The sequence below is a fragment of the Hydra vulgaris genome, chromosome 09, assembly GCF_038396675.1.
Source record: "Hydra vulgaris chromosome 09, alternate assembly HydraT2T_AEP".
NCBI classification, from domain to species: Eukaryota; Metazoa; Cnidaria; class Hydrozoa; order Anthoathecata; family Hydridae; genus Hydra; species Hydra vulgaris.
Genome location: NC_088928.1, coordinates 31,735,001 through 31,752,757, shown reverse-complemented (window position 1 = coordinate 31,752,757; position 17,757 = coordinate 31,735,001). Strand labels below are relative to the sequence as shown.

The following is a 17,757-nucleotide window of genomic DNA, read 5'->3' as shown; positions in this document are numbered from 1 at the left end:
ACAGGTGTAGTTACATCTTTTCAATTATATTAAATATAACTGCAGGATTTTATGAAATTATTAAATTATAATGCATTATATTAATCAGATGTAGTTTCATATGTTTTTTTAAATATTAAATAAGAATGCATTAAAATATTAATGAATAATAAAAAATATTAAATAAGAATGCAATAAATAAATATGAATGCTTTATTTTGACCAGATCACAGTGGGACAAAATCGAGTTTTTTGTGCCAAAATTATTTTCGTAGTTTTTTTTTATTAGAATAGCTTTATCTATATATAAAATGCATAAATAAAGTAATAAACGTGTAATTATATAATATTAAAAAAATTAAATTTTGGTGAAAAGTACGAAATATTTTTAATGGATTAAGACAACTTTTGTGTAAACATTAAAAATATTACTTTTCAATGCATGTATTTGTCATAAAATAACTTTTTTAGATTTATATTTACGGAACTGATACATTGTAACAGTAATGAAAGATTTTGTAGGTATTCTTTGTGTACAAAACATCTTTTACATGTTCATTATTTCTCATCAACTGACATTAACCGAAGACCAATCTTTTGTTATAACTTTTTTTATTGCAAAAAGTAGCAAAACATCATGATTCATAGCTATTTACATACATTTAGCATGAGATTTACATCGTCAAATGTTTGGAGGATAGTTTATCTGATACCTAATAGTAAAGGTTAGTAGCAAAAAAAAAAATCGAAAACTGTCTGTTTTCGATGCATAAAAACTAATGATTACACTTACGTTAAATTATTTTTAAAAGTCTGAGCGAAAAGAACATTGTTAATTAAAATAACATATTTTAAAATGGAAGTCAATATAGTTAATTTAAAACAATGGTAGCATAAGAAAGTTGGTAAATAAAAAATGCAAAATAGCGTTTTGGAACATATGTCAAATTAACGTGTAAATAACCGCATAAAATTACCCTTATATTAATATTTAATGTTTTTTTTAACTTGATATTTCCACTAATGAACATATCTATTATGACAAATTTTTACCGTGCAATGCCGACATTGATTTTTTGGTATTTTGGCACACTCTGTCCAACTGCAGATGTAGTTTCATAAATGGATATTTTTTCAGATGTAGTTACATCTGCAGGAAATTCTTCCAGATGTTATAGGACTTAATAAAAAAATACCAGATGTAAATTACATCGTACATGATAAAAAGATGTAGTTACATCGTACATGATAAAAAGAAAAAAGAGTTATGACAGAAATATTTGGGTAGGGTGCATCATACTTTAAAATTTTTGATTTTCAGTTCAGCGGATCATTTTAAAAGTGGCAAATATTAACTTCCGAAAAAGTTTTTACCAATGTGGGATTGTGCATTTTGGCAATCTGAAATTAGGAGTGGATTGGTGCCTACTTTTGGCCGATACTTATTTGTACTGGCCGATACCGATGCATCGGCTCTAAATTTGTACTCTTCTTTTTTACTAATAGGTAAATTAGGATTGTTTTAAAATATGTATAAATTTCTAAGCATATCATAGGAATTAAATTTATATAAACACGTCTTTTGTTTTTGTATTTAGTCATTTTTATTAGTTTATATCTATTAATGGCATTAGTTATATTTTATTATAACGTTCTATGGTTCTGGCGACAAGATCATTTGATCTTCTATCAGATACCAAGTTTTTATTTAAACTACTTCTTTTTTTTTGTTATTTTTATTCTTATTATTTTATTGATGGTGATTATTATTCTTTGTTATAATATCTTAAAAGTATAAAAATTTCAATATTTGTAAATGTAAAACTATATATTAAAAAAAAGAGAGAAAATTTATATATATAAAATGTATGTATGTATGTGTTTATATATGTATATAATGTGTGTATATATATAAAATGTATATATGTACGTGTATAAGTGTGTGTATTTATATATACATGTGTATACATAAGTGTAAAAATAAATAAAATTATCAGACTGGAACACGTTGGTCAAAACAGCAGTTTTTCAGTATTTATTGCTTTTGCAGTCTTTATTGCTTGTCAAGAATTTGAGACGATTTAAAAGAAGAAAAGTGTTAATTTATTAAAACTGAAAAACGAACTTTGAGATAGTTTAAAGGGAGAAAAAGAATGTTAATTTTTTTTAAAAACTGAAGATTTGGATGTTTAACAGCTAAAAATAACTGAGAAGTTGAACAAATATATACCCGGATATAAAAACTCGAAATACAATTACACACAATACTCGAAAAAAGCAATAGAAAGATGATTAAATGGATCCTCTTACCGAAATAAATAATTACCGATTAAACGATTTTGTTTATAGCAATGATAAATTCTATTTTATTCAAGTACAATATATGTAGTAAATTTTTACAAGACACTCAATTTCTGCATTTTGTAAATACAACAAATTTCAGAGGTCGTAAACATTTTGTAAATGCAACAAATTTCAAAAGGTCGAAAGAATCAGTAATCTCACACAAACAACTTATAAAGATAAAAGTGTAAACTATATTATTAAAATATATTAAAACTAAAAAAAAAAAAAAAAAAAAAAAAAAAAAAAAAAAAAAATTAACAAATCAAATATGTTCTGAATAAAGATTAAAAGACATCAAGGATATTTACAAATAGTAATAAATACTAATATGAAGTAAACACTTGTCAAATTCAATAATAATAAATTGGAGATAATAATCATAATACAGGTAGGAATAATAATAGTGATTAATATTAATAGTAGCGAATATAATAAGTATATACTATAGTAAAAATTATAAGTATAAAACAATAACAATATGTAATAATGATGATAACGACAACAATAATGGTGTCGTTACAACAATAAACAAAATAACAAAAACAACAATAATGGTAGAACAAAAACAATAGTATAAAACTAGTTATAACACCAGTAAGAATAATAAAATTTATTGATAAAAATAAAGTAATAATAACGATAATAATAATAGTGATGAAGAGAACATTAATAAAAATATTTCAGTTTAAGAAAGATTCAAATAATAAGTTTAATGAAAGATATTTAAATTAATTTTATATCACAACAGAAAAGAGAAAATATATTAGATAGATAGAAGTTCAGAGTTAGGGTTATAGATAATAAGTTGTACATGGGTATAAGATTTGTGAACAATATTTTTCTAAAAAATGGTTATAGTGAGCAGTTTTAAAATTTGAGAATGATTCAAGAGGTTTAAGTTGGGAAGGGAGATTATTCCAGATTTATATGATTTTATATTGTATGGATTCATAACCGTAATGAACAGTACAGATAATTTAAAGTTACAAGCAGATTGTAGAATATAGTTACAATTTTCCCTATAACTAAAATAGTTGGTAGATGTTAGAAATCGACAATGAGCAAAGCAACTAATCAAAAGTCTAACCTGCGGCTGATGAAAGTAATAAATGTTTATAAGCTAGTTGTAAATTTTGAAAATAAAAATATCAGGAGGAGAAAAATCTAGCAGAAAAAGTTTTTTTAAATATACATTTCTTGATTTTTAATTTATCTCTTTGCATGATTTGGTCATTGCTGTTGTAAATCATGAAAAGACACTAAAAAAGTAGGGAGTCCCCTTAGTCAAAAAGTATAGAATCCTATAGCAATCCTATAGGATTCTGGTAGGATAGTAATAATAATAATGATATAAATAATTTATAACAAATATTTAAGGAATTGCAAGCAGGGCAACTAACGAAGCTCCGCTATGATAAATGTCAGTTCTTTTTTTCTTATAATAAACGTTTAGTAAAATCTAGTTGTTATTTAAAGTTATTTAATGATGCGGCTATTTAGAAGTAAATTTGAAAGTAAAGATGGAATTTGGAAGTAAATTCCAGTCAGGCACAACGCAATTGGTGAAGAAAAAATCTTGTTGGGCGCAGTTAGCTTCTGCTTTGCATTGAATTCTATAACACTGCCCTCGGAGGTTATTTGCAGGTCCCCATACACTTAATGCTGCAGCCAACTGGTTTGATCTCTGGAGCTCAACATTGTTGAGGCCGTGTGACATGGTGAAGTATTGAATGAGGTCACCTCTACGCCGTCTATCCTCAAGAGATTAAATGTTTATAGCGGTTAGTCTTTAAAGATACTTCAAGGGCCTGAGATGAGGCACGAACTTAGTGGCTCTTTCTTGCACTGCTTCAAGAGCGTTAATTTCTTAGCTAAAATAAGGATTTAATGCGGAAAAACAAAAATCAAGATATGGTTGTACATAAGTTGTATAAAGTGTACAAAAACTATTAATATCCCAATAGTTGAAGGTTCATTTAGTTAGCGCCATGTTAGCTCTGGCAACAGCGTGTGCAACATGACCCCCACCTAAGTTGGTTGTTGACACTGATGCCGAGATCGCGCTCAGAGCTGGTCAAACTAAGGCTGTGGCTGTTACCAAGGTGGTTGGTCAAGATAAAAAATTTGTGCGAACCCGTCAACAAAACCCGTCAATAAAAGCAGTGTTATAGCGGTTGTTAATTCTTTTTTTCAAAGAACATGGCTTTGCACTTGTCTATGTTAAGACTCATGCTCCAGGTATGGGCCCATTCGACAAGGTGGTCAATATCATTTTGGAGAGTTTGATAATCGGATATGTTCTTCATAATCGTAATCAGTTTTGCGCCGTCGGCAAACAGCTTACAAACGTGAATAGTAAGGCCTAGCATGTTGTTAATAAAGATCACAAAGAGGAGAGGCTCAGAACCTTGCGGAAGTCCACTGAGGACCTCCAGTCAATCAGAGAACTATTCACCTTGTACAACTCTATGACTGCGGCTAGTTAAGAAGGCTTCCACAGATACTTGTGTCATAGGCATATATATAATTTGACAATTAGAAGTCTGTGATTAACCTTATCGAAAGCTTTAGCAAAATAATTTCAGACGAGATTCAAGCACTATGGAGATGATATCAAAGGTTTCGATTGAGATTGGAAGGTAGTTTACTGGGTTTGTCCTGCTATCTTTCTTTAAAATAGTTGTTACGTTGGTTTGCTTTCAGCAATTAGGAACAGCACCAGTAGTGAAAGAATTTTTGTAGATCAAAGAAAAAGACAAGGATAGTGCGTTTCGGGCTTCCGAAAGGATGTACGGATGGAATTCATCAATATCTGTTGGTTTGTACTTGTCCAGTTTAAACGCAAATTAACGGCAGCTTGAGAAAAAATGTTTGTCTATGCTGAGACTCTCATCCATGCGTGGCTGGAAAATAGGAGGATCACCCAGAAGGTTCATGCTATATGCAGAGAAGAACTGTTTATTTAGTTTGTTGCATATCTCAGATACATCATACAAACCAATTTTTTACCATAATTTAGTGCGGGTGTTTGCGTTAATGGTGTATTCCACTTTTTTTGGTGCAAAAGTAAAATTTTTGATAGTTTTTGAAAGTTCTTTAATAAATACATTTGTTATTTTAAGACATCAGATTGTAATGGAAAAATAACTAATGAACAGTTTAGTATCTACCACAAATTGCTTACTATAATGAGTAAAATGACTTTATTCAGGCTCCACAGTTCACAGTGTTGTATTCTTTTATAATACTTAGAAACACATTTATCAAACAAATAAGTTTATTAGTGTGAAACTTATTTGTTAGAGAGTTCTAAACTAAAGTTTTTAATAAATGTTTTGATTTAACTATAAAATAAATAGGATACAAATAAGAAACGCACAACTGTACTCAATGATATTAAATTGTGAGCCAACTCATTTTATTTAGCCGCAGAAACTATAGAAAGATACGCAATTGAACATAAGAGATTAATATAAATTAACTTAACATATATATTTTGTATTGGTTATTGGTAACGAAGGAGGCGTAAACCTCTCTGATTGAATGCACATTCGCGCTGCTTTGTGATAAGAATGCACAAAATATAACTGGAATGGTTTTACAAATAAGAACGCACCAGGACACAGCTAAGAATGCACTAAATATTAACAATAATAGAAAACATTTAAGTATGGTCATTATACATGAAAACAAAAGTTATTTCAGTATGTTTCAATCAGGAAATCTATTTCTGATCAAAATTGAGTTTTGATTTATGATTTGTAGATTAAACTTACACAATACTGGAATCCTACATATAAAAATATAATTTTTTTCTGGAAATCCAAATTACTAAAATGAAGGGTACAACTAATAACGAAAAAAATCAATGAAAAACGAATGAACTTCATACAAGTAGAAGTTTAACATTTCCGGGAAGAAATATTTCCTATTTTTTCCGCTTTTTAGCTTGCTAATTTGAATTACAGAGAAGTCTTCTCATTAAATTCAAAATCTGTTTCTTTCAAAAATCTTCGAGTGTAAAGAATTCTTTGAAGTTTTTTTACATCTTTGTTTCTTTTTTTCTGTGCTTCAGAAAACATACCTTAAGGTAAGTTTTTGTAGCGAACTACCTGATAAGAGTGCAATAACAATTTGTGAGAACCCTGTGGTATGTAACACCAGGGTTCACACAATTTTTATACCCAAAACAGTGAAAAAACAGAGGCTTTTTACTTTCTATCGATCTCCAGAGCTTCAGTGTTTATTTATTTAATACCAAAAAGTGTACGTAGCATAGTAAACAACGGTTAGGTCATCTTAAACCTATTTTCTCTCCCTAACCAGCCATATATCAAAATCTGTCCTGAATGAGATGTGAAGAAGGCACTTCATAGTTTTGATTCTTCCACGAAGAGTAGATATTCCATAATAAAAGTTAGATTTACTGTGTCGCTTTTTAAAAAAAATTGCTAATTTGTCACCGTAGCTAGTTTGTGTTAAATAGCAATAGTTTAAACTAGAGTTAGCTGGAGTTCCTGTCCTTTAACATGTTCAGCTCCTGAACAAGAACTTATTTGTTGTCTTTAAGATATCTAAATTGTAAGGTTCTACGATACAAAGTTGATAAAGGCTTCTTATTAACCCGTAGTAGCTAACCTGAAGCAAATACAGACAGTTGAAGTAATACCTTGCCAATCAAGAACAGACTTTCCTCAATAGATATAAAATCACGAGGACAATCTTCATTTTTGTATTTGTAAAAAGATTTTTCTATACTACCAACCTTGCTGATTTGTAGAAATTTGTTCTCTAAAAAATTAGTTCACTAGAGAGTGTTGATTAATTTAAATTTGAAATTTTTCTCATTACCTAAAATATAACAAAAGTTATCGATATATTTTGTTTCACTATTAATTGAGTAACTTAAGAGCCTGATTATCTGAGAAATATTGGAAAGATAGGCAAATTATGGAAGTGATGTCTTCAAATTGTTTTCATTCTTAGGTATTTTAAGGTATTTTTTTACTTTTTTGTTACTCCGGGTAGATTTCTACAGTAAAAGTATAAATTTCAGACAACAAAGTGTAACCATACTACACTTTTTGTTGTCTTGAAATCATGGTTCAAAACCACAAAATTTAAAATTCTACCAATAAATTTAGGTATTATTATCTCCTTAGGCCACTTGCACATAAATTCCTTAATTGTTTTTGAAATCCATTAAGGCATACATTGATTTTAATTTTAAAAAAAATGCGCATGCAAGAGCCTGGGAAGGAGTAAGCTGCCAAAAATGGATTTTTACGGTTGACGCGCTCCGTAACTTGTATATTAAAATTAAAGCATTTTGAAAGTCAGAGAAAAAACTTTAAAAAAAATACTACTCAAACTTAAAAGAAAAGTTTAGACATAACTCGAAGCGCAGGTGGTAAATTTTAAAAGAAATTACTGGCAATCATAAGATTAAAACATGCAAGTTACTAAAAGTAATTAAAAACAATGGTGATTGCTTATATGATACAAAAGTTATAGCAAATAACTATTTTGTAACTGTTGGTCCAAACTTAGCACAAAATATTCCAATGATAACTTTTTTTTTTTGTTCTTTTATTTCTTCATAATAACTATTACAATAAAATAAATGAATGAAGAATGCATATAAATTTAAAAAAATTACAAATTTTGTTACATATAAAATAAGAACGCGGAGACTTGCAGAAGATCAGATGATCTTGTCATCAAGAACCGCTTACAATCGTTACGTGTTTAAAACAATTTTGTAATGTGTATAAATTAAATAAGGCAGTCAAATAAAGTTTATAAATCGAAAGTTAGAAGTAAAAATTAACGTTTTACATAAGTACTTAAAATACTTAATAAAAGACTTGATAGGTATAAAATGTATAAATTAAATTAACATGATACACATAAGTAAAATTAACAAAACAAAATTTAAATATACAAGTATATAGTCAAATAAATAATTTTTTATTTAAGAATTCTTAAAAACATAAATAAACCAAAATAATTAAATTTAAAAATATATAAGTATGTTTTCAAAAGAGAGAATGATATATTTTTTAATTTCCTTTTAAATCCGAAAAAGTTCTTGAGAAAAATCAAAATGTTTCAAAACTATAACTAACACAACAAATTATTTTCCCCTTCACCTAATTTTTGTACTAAACAACTTTAAAGTTTCCATTAAAAAATTTAAATGCGCTTATAAAATGCTAAGAACCAATAAAGCGAGAAGTCCGGACGAAATAAATGATAACATTACAATTGGATTTCACGAGATCATAAAAACTATACTCTTTCAGGTCTTTAGTTGCTCAATTAAAAAAGGAATATTTCCCGACTAACTAAAGATCGCAAAATATACACCAATATTTAAAGGAGGAAGGAGGGGGGGGGGGGGGGTCAATCAATTATAACTAATTATTGTCCTGTTTCTGTTCTCTCTGGTTTTTCAAAGGTTTTTGTAAGGACTCTTTACAACAAAATATATGATTATCTTTCTATAAATAAAATATTAAATACCAGTCAAAATGGATTTAAAAAAAAATTCCACAGAACAAGCAATACTTCATCTGACTTGAAGTATTGCAAATTCATTTGAGAAATCACAATTTACTCTTGGAATTTTTATTGATCTATCAAAAGCCTTTAATAGATCATGAGATTCTTATACAAAAACTTAAAAACTCTGGAATCAGCAGAAAATTTTCTAAAATTATTAAAAAGCTATTTAAGCAATCGCAGACAGTTTGTTCAAATTGATGTATCCTCCTCTATAAAGTTAATAAACATAACATGTGGTATTCCTTAAGGGTCCATACTAGGACCCTTGAGGAATACCACATGTTATGTGGTATTCCTACCACTTCTTTTTATTGTTTATGTTAGTGATCTTCATAATGCTTCAAATTTAATGATAGTAATGTTTGCTGATGACACAGACTTATTTTGTCCAGTAATAATATCTTAAAACCTTTTCATAGAGCTTATCAAAATTTTAAACTGATTTAAGTCAAATAAACTATCAACAAACATAGAAAAATCTAAATGGACCCTATTTCATCCAAAAAACATATTTTTTCAAATGATATACTTCAACCATGTATAGAAAATGTTCAAATAAAGCAATCAAAAGTTATACATTTCCATGATGTTTTCGTTTATGAAAATCTCACATGGAAAAGTCATAACGAAACCTTGTGCAACAAAGTTTCAAAAAATATTGGATTATTGTATAAAGCAAGAAATTTTTTAAATAGACATGCATTAATTTTACTTTATTACTAGCGTATTCAATGCCGTGTGTTAAAAAAAACTGTAAGGTCCTATTTATCGGCAACAGAAGCATCTAGCACGAATAATAAATTTTAATGATTGTTATACTCATGCCAGACCTCTTTTATTAGAAATAAATGTTCTTAATATACATTAGTTATTGTATATTAATTAAATGTTTTTAATGTTCTTTACTTTATGTACAGATGTAAAATAAACTTAACGCCTATATCTTATAAAAATTTATATGCAATAAAACCCGAAAACAAATAGGACCTAAGAAATGGAAATCTTACTCATTAACATTACTCGCATACAAATTTTGTAAGATCACTTATATCATATCGGGGAGCCTTTCTGTGGAACCAAAAAGTTTTAAAAAATTTTGATTTTTCTGCATAAAAATATGCATGAATATAATACATGTGGTTAAATGCGATAGTTTATTTCAGGAGCTCCCCCCATCCCCTAAAAATAAAAAAAAAATAAAAAAAAAAGAAAAAATAGAAAACGTAACGATACGATAAAAAAAAAAAGATATAACAAATTATACGTGGTTCTTAGTAGACGACCACAGCTTACTAAATCATCAAAAGAATTCGAGGAAAAAATAATCTTGAATTCATACAACATAAAAAAATGTTGTCATGACATGCAAAATTTTCAAGAAATACTAGCCATCTGAGAACATTAAATGTGGTGCTTACCACATTTAACTAACTAAAGAAAACTTGTCTGTTCTAGCCACTGAATCAAAAAATTGAAGTTCAAAGTGTATACAGATAAATTCAAAAAAAATTTATTCCCGCAAAATCTCATTTACCACACACCATAATAAACTGTTGAATTACACGAAAATTAATTTTAAAAATGAGTAAAAAAAAACATTTCGCGTTTCGCATTCACGTTTAAATCGTTTGATTACAATTAAATTATGTTTAAATTTACACTAATACAAAAATTTTGTTAAATGACTAAGAACATATCAAAAAGAAATGTCTGAGAGATTTCACTTATTCAAAGAAATGAATATATAAAAAAATAGATATCTTAGTCTAAAAATTATAAATCATTTTACTAAATTTGTGATGGCAAAGTTCCGACTCTATTGCGCGCAATACTATTAGGTGTTTGATCATTTTCTCCAAAATGATCATTATCTTGTTCAGTTTTTATAGAAGTATTACTTGAATATAAAGAATTCATAACCATGGATGTTGAAAGATCAAGGTCGCTACATTCACCATGTTCAGCCTTATATTTTGCTTCAATTGCATCGCGTCTTCGTTTGCAGGAAGGTAAGTGAGCTTGCATATGGGATTTTTGTTTGAAAACTCTACCGCAATCGCAATAAATTTTTTCTAAGTCATGAGTTAACTTATGGCGAGTTAAATGTGATTTTCTTGTGAACACTTTATGGCATTTATTACACGGAAATCGGGGATCACCCTTTTTACGCTCTTTTTTATCTAACACATTTAATGAAGCATTTTCGATTGAAGGTGTTGTTGATAAATTACCAGAAGATAAACTGTCTGCATTTTGGGAATCTAGTTTAGAAAGTTTAGGGAGTATGGTAACTAAGCTATTTGCTCTGGAAGAGTAAGTTGAATCTGGAAACGATGGTGAAGACACGCTAACTGTTAAAGATGTTGGCGATGTAGCAGTCGAGGGTATATTCATTAGATGTGTTTGACGATGACGCTTCAAGTCACTATTATCAGCAAAACCTTTACTGCAAGTTGGACATCTGAAAATAAATTAAATACTGAAAAATCAATCATTTAGCAGAGACTATCTGTTATACAGTTAACCATACAGTTTCTAGTTAACCATGGGGAATATATATAATTTTAACTTCAGGTATTGAAAGCGTATTTTTCGTCTTTTATTAAAAATCAAACCTATGTGTATTCAAGTAATACAGATAGTTCTATAAAAATGATTTAGACAATTAAAATTTGATAAACATGGAAGTTTTATATTATTTTAAAGCAAATGTTTAAACTCAAGTAAAAATACACACCAAATGTTCCTTTGATACCAAGCTGTTCTGTCTTAAATAAATTTTACCAAATATTTAAATTTGTTTAATTTCTTGAGGTTTAAACTTAAAACCGTGCACGATTTCATTTAGACTAAAGGCCTTTAAAAAAAAAATTGAATTAGCAAAACAAATTTTAATTTTGTCTAACTGTTAAAAAAAAGAAAGTATTTTAAAAAACATCTTTTTCAGTTTTTAAAAAATACGATCTACAAATCACACGAAGAACTCTAATACCTAATATATGCACCTGGGAAGTTTAATCGGTAATAAGTTAATCACATCATTATTTAACAGTTAAGTTTTTAAAAATTAAGGTTATCTACAAATCTGATGACATGAAGAATATCAATGCCTAATATTTGTATCTGAGACCATTTATGGACCAACAATTAATTAGTGATAAGTTAATCACATTGTCTGTATACTTAAATTACTTTTTTGCTTACATTTTTTAAATAAATTTAAAATAAAGTTAATGCCCTTTGTTATTGATGCATAATGTTATCGTAATATTTGTACAATGTTATTGTAATATTATTATAAACAAATTGTTTTTCTTTAACTCAATTGTTTCTTATGCAAAAGATGGACTTACTATGTTAAACCATTCATAAATGAACGTTTGCAGTAGCTATTATTCATATTCTATTAGAACAATAACTAACGATTGCAACATTAATTCCCTAGGACATTATTTCCGCACAAAGGAATTTTAGTGCGAACCTGCATATAAAAGCCAAAACGCTAAATTTGCGAATATATATACACATACATACATATATACATATACATACATATATATATATAGGCCCCAGCTAAATATGAGATTTTTACAACCCCAGCCCTGGCTAAATAATAATTCTAGCAGGCCCTCAGTCGATGTAGCAGCACTCCGCTGTGAGTCAGGCGAACCGAATCGAATCAACTCCTGATTCGATTCGGATTCGATACCAAAAAAGGTGATTCGCAGGGCCCTATTATATATATATATATATATATATATATATATATATATATATATATATATATATATATATATATATATATATATATATATATATATATATATATATATATATATATATATATATATAGTGTTAGCCAGGAAAATACTTTATACCGCGTTTTTGGGATACAGGGAATTTTTATCGTTAATGTTCTCCAAAATATTAGGAACTTTTATTAAAATTTTCCTTAAAAAAAAAAAAAAAAGTCATTGAATATTGGGAATTTTAAACACATTGGTAATTCTGCAGTATACGCGGCACCATTAGGCTAGCTAATGCCCTGATATGTGTATATATATATATATATATATATATATATATATATATATATATATATATATATATATATATATATATATATATATATATATATATATATATATATATATATATATATACACACACACACACATAAGTACATATTTTTTAACTAAAAATAAAGTCAATATTAACAAGTTTTTTAAAATTTTTTTTATACATAGGTATATATATATACATATATATATATATATATATATATATATATATATATATATATATATATATATATAAATATATATACGTATATATATATATATAAATATTTTATACGTTTATATATATATATGTTTTAAGTATTTGAATAAAACGTTAGTTTTTCAGTTGATTTTTTGTAATTATTTAGAATTTAACAAAAACCTTCATCTTTATCATAATTATTTAATTTAGAACTTAGTTAAATTTTATTTTAATTATTTTATTTAGAATTTAAATAAAATAAAAATAAATTTATTTAAAAAATACATTTGAAACAATTTAATTAAATAAAATGTTTGTTTTAATTTGTGTTTTTTAAATTAATTTGCTTAGAATTAAATTAATTTGTTTAGAATTAGAAAAAAAAATTTAACTATTCTACTTAGAATTTAAATAAAACATTATTTTTCCCATTATAATTTTAACTATTTTATATGTCGGGTCAGCATTTAGGTCAGCATTGCCAAATGCCAACCTTAATTTGTTATTATAAATATCAAATGTCATCACTTATAAGAGCTTTCACATATATAAAACAAATTTTAGATGATAATATATATAAAACAACAATAGTAATAAAAAATACATTATTTCTTCTCAATAGAATTTACACAATGTCAATATCAGAAACAGAAAGTGTTTTTTAGTGGAACAAAATGTTTTTATTCTGTTTGTTAGCTCTGATTATCATTTCAAAATGTTAAAAGCAAATTACTATCTAAAAATACATCTCTTCTTAATCTCACTAACAAAGAAGCAAAAAAAGTAACCGATTAAGTAAACTTATTTTTTTTTTACAAAAAGTACTCTATATAAAAAACACTTTTTGTGAAAAAAACTGAGAAAAATTATGTATTATTATTATTCGTGCTGTTTCAATTAAAGTAATTCTATGGACAAAAATATCTGTAAGGTGTAAATTTGTTAATTCTAATATATTTTGTAAAAATAAAATCTATTAATAAAATTTTTAATGTATTGCTAAATTATTCAAATATTGTAAAACAAGTCCTTAGCCATTAGTTAAAATTCCGTGTGCAAATGTTAAGAAATAAAATTATAAAAGTTCAAAATGAATCACTCTTAAGATACACTGAACTTAAGATACACTGAACACTCTTTCAAATAAAACACAAAAGAATTTATATACAGATAATTTACAACCAAAAAATATCTTTATATAAATTGTAAAAAAAATTTAAAAGAAAAATTTTTTTTTTAGCAGGAAAAGTTTAGGTTTACTTCAAATATATTATTAATTACCTAAAATAAAGTTTAATATTTTTCATCAATTTTAACCAATATTTGAACACAATAATCTTACAATATTTGTCACCTTTTCAATAAACAAAAAAGTATTGTAAAAATTTTGAAAAAGTTTTAAAAATAAGTTAGTAAATTAAAAATGCTTAAAAAATAATAATATCAACAATGATATTTTATAACTTTTGAAATTTTATTTTTAAATTATTTTGTTTTTATGATTTCCAGTTTAGATTAATCAAAACTATTAGCAAAATTAAACAAGTATTTTTTTTAACTTTTAATTTAAAAATTTGTTTTTTTATTTAAGAGAGTAAAAAAATTAGTTTTTTACTTATTTTAAAATGCTTCATCGATAGTTTTTGGAAATTTTTGGAATTATTTTTAGAAAAGATCATATATCATCTAAGTCTAAAACATCTAATATCATCTATTTAAAAATCTGGAAAATTATTGGGTAAAACATTTGGAAAAAATTTGACATATATTTTCCTCCTAACTTTGCTTTTAGATAAAAGCAACTCAGCTGAGTTGTTTCCATTTTTTTATTTCAAACTTTAACTTAATTTTTGTAAGAGTGATGAGTGAGAAAGCTTTAAAAACAAACACATTACAAAAATATATACTTAAACTTGTATGTATGGAAAATGTTTTGGATATCTGGAAAAACTAAAAGTCAAGAAAAATATCTAGAATTCCAGAAATATGTAGATAAGCATATGCAAAGATAAACATATAGTTTACTGTAAACTAGAAAAAGCAAAATCTATTGTTTTGATGCAATTTCAGATGCAATTTTTAATGTTTTACAAAGATACAAAACACTCTTGATTATCATAAATGTGTCTTAACCAGAGATTTTTTATAACTTTATTATGATTATATTGGAAAAAAAACAACAAATTTTTCAAATCTTTTAATTTTTTTAAACTTTTATAACTTCTGACAGAAAGGTTCTTCCTTTTCATAGAACTGGAAGTTTTAAAAAACAACCAGTTTTTCAGATTTCCATTACAAAGAACAATCAATATAACACACTTCTGTTACAATTAACAATGAATATAAAGACTTACTATTCCAAAGAAAAGTTATTATTACAGGCATCCATTCCAAAGAATAATCAATTTAACAGCCTTCCATTCCTAAGAACAATCAATATAACAAACTTCCATTCCAAAGAACATTCAATATAACAAACGTTTATTCCAAAGAATATTCAATATATTAAATTTCTGTTCCAAAGAATAGTAAAATTAACAAACTCCGAAGAATAATCACCTCAATAAGTATTAGCAGAAAAGCAAAAATTAACCAAAACATGTTTATAAATTTAATACTGAAAAACTTAAAATTTTATAAGAAAAAATGGAAAATCTCTTTGTGATTGTATAAGTAGTATGCTTAAGAGGATAACTAGATGAAAATTAAATTTTGTATTGACAATCACGTTATATAAAATTAACATAAAAACTTTACAAAAACAACACCTAGAATAACTATATAAAATTGATAAAAGTATTCTTAAGACATGAGGTTAACATTATACAAACACCCACCTTAACTTTTTTTAATGGAAAAATAAATAATGTAACATAATTTAAAAATAAAACTTTTTTTTTATTTTAATTAAATTTAAACTTACTTTGCCTTAAAAAAAAACAATCCTAATTATGAAAGTTTAGCATTATGCAAATTGTTTGTGAATGCAATATATTTATTGTTATATAACACTCTCACAACTTTTGTAACATTTGCTATATTAGAGTCTCAGAATTGAAACTTTATATAGTTTTAAAAACTTGTATTTGGTTTGCCTAAACTAACCAAACACAAGTTTCGGTTTGTTTTGGCCAAACTTGTTAAGGTTAAACTTTCATTAAACAAACCAAACACAAGTTTTGGTTTGTTTCGGCCAAACTTGTATAGGTTAAACTTTCATTAAACAAGTTCTTTTTCTTTTCTATATACTACTTTTATGCAATATTTTTTCTTTATTTGTATTACTAATAAACTGATAACAGTTTTTATTTTAAATATTATTGCTTCACTTATTTGTTAATGTATGCATTTTTTAAATGTTATGAATGTGAGTTTTTTGAACACTTGCCCCCCCCCCATGATCTCCACTATGTAAATATGAAATAAATAAAAATTATGCAAATATAGTAAAAAAGTATACTTACTTAAAAGGTTTTTCACCAGTATGAGTAAGCAAATGTCTAGTTAAGTGTGATTTTCTATTAAATCTTTTTTCGCAGTATGAACACGGCCATGGTTTTTCACCAGAATGAATCATGTTATGTCTTTTAAGATGAGATCTGTTATTAAAAACGCGAGAGCAAGTAGGACATGGAAACTCTTTTACATTTGTTTGTGTTATCAAATTTTGATGACCACAAGACTTTTTCGTTACCTCTACATCACAAGTTAAACACCATTTACGATGTTCTGCTAAAGGAGTACCTGCAGGAACTTTTCCTTCATTCACTATTCGCTTAGAGGGAGAGCTTTGAGAATGGGAAGTTTCAACAGCAGTACTCTTTGTTTGCTCTTTACTTGTATAATCAGGATTGACTGCAGAAGAATCAAATTTAAGCTCTAAAAATTTGTTAGCATTAATATCTAAATAAGAACCATTACTTTCTTTAGATTTAAACTCATTAGGTTTTTGAGAAACATTTCTCTTATCAATGAACCGTGGGTAGTTGTGTGAATCATAATTATGCCAATGCTTATACACAGGTTGATTTTCTTGTTTAATGCCAGAATCTATATCAACTTTTTGTGAAAAGCCATAAGCAATAGAATTAAAACTTTTATTGAATCCATTATCAAGTTCGTTACCAATAGTTGGGCTATTATTATCATTAAAAGAATTTTTTTCATCAAGAATAATTACTGAAGGTGGATACTTATTACTTAATTCATTAGAAACTCGCATTTGGTGATTTAACTGTGAGTTGTATTTTGATTGTCCGTCTTTATGATGACTTGATTGTTCAGTCATTTTATGATTTACAACATTTTTATTATGATCAGCATTTGGATCTATGAAAAATTAAATAAAATAAAAAATTTCACCTTTTGTCATATTCATTATAAAAACAGAAAATCAAAAAGTATTGATGTAAACTTACCAGTAAGTTTTTAAGTTAAAAATTAATTAAAAATCATATTTTTAATTAACATACCATATCAACCATAAGAAAAAACATTAAAATTTAGTGACTTGTAGCTTATCAAAATTTACCAGCAATATTATTTGTAAATTTCGTACTAAGTTTTACATGTGCAACACTAATACAAAGCAAAAAAAAAAAA

The 17,757-nt window shown here is 26.6% G+C and overlaps 1 protein-coding gene across 5 annotated transcripts in view; it reads right to left on the bottom strand.

The window, feature by feature from the left end:
• Window positions 1–10,380: 10,380 nt before the first annotated feature.
• LOC100206081 (zinc finger protein 852) overlaps window positions 10,381–17,757 on the bottom strand; it is a 23,591-nt gene continuing 16,214 nt past the window's right edge. For all 5 annotated transcript variants that reach the window (XM_065805370.1, XM_065805371.1, XM_065805368.1 and 2 more), the window contains 2 exons: window positions 16,620–17,484; window positions 10,381–11,353 (listed from right to left, as the gene is read on the bottom strand). In XM_065805370.1, the coding sequence (XP_065661442.1) occupies window positions 10,681–11,353; window positions 16,620–17,484 (1,538 nt within the window). In that variant the 3' untranslated portion in view covers window positions 10,381–10,680. The remainder of the gene's footprint in view (window positions 11,354–16,619; window positions 17,485–17,757) is intronic.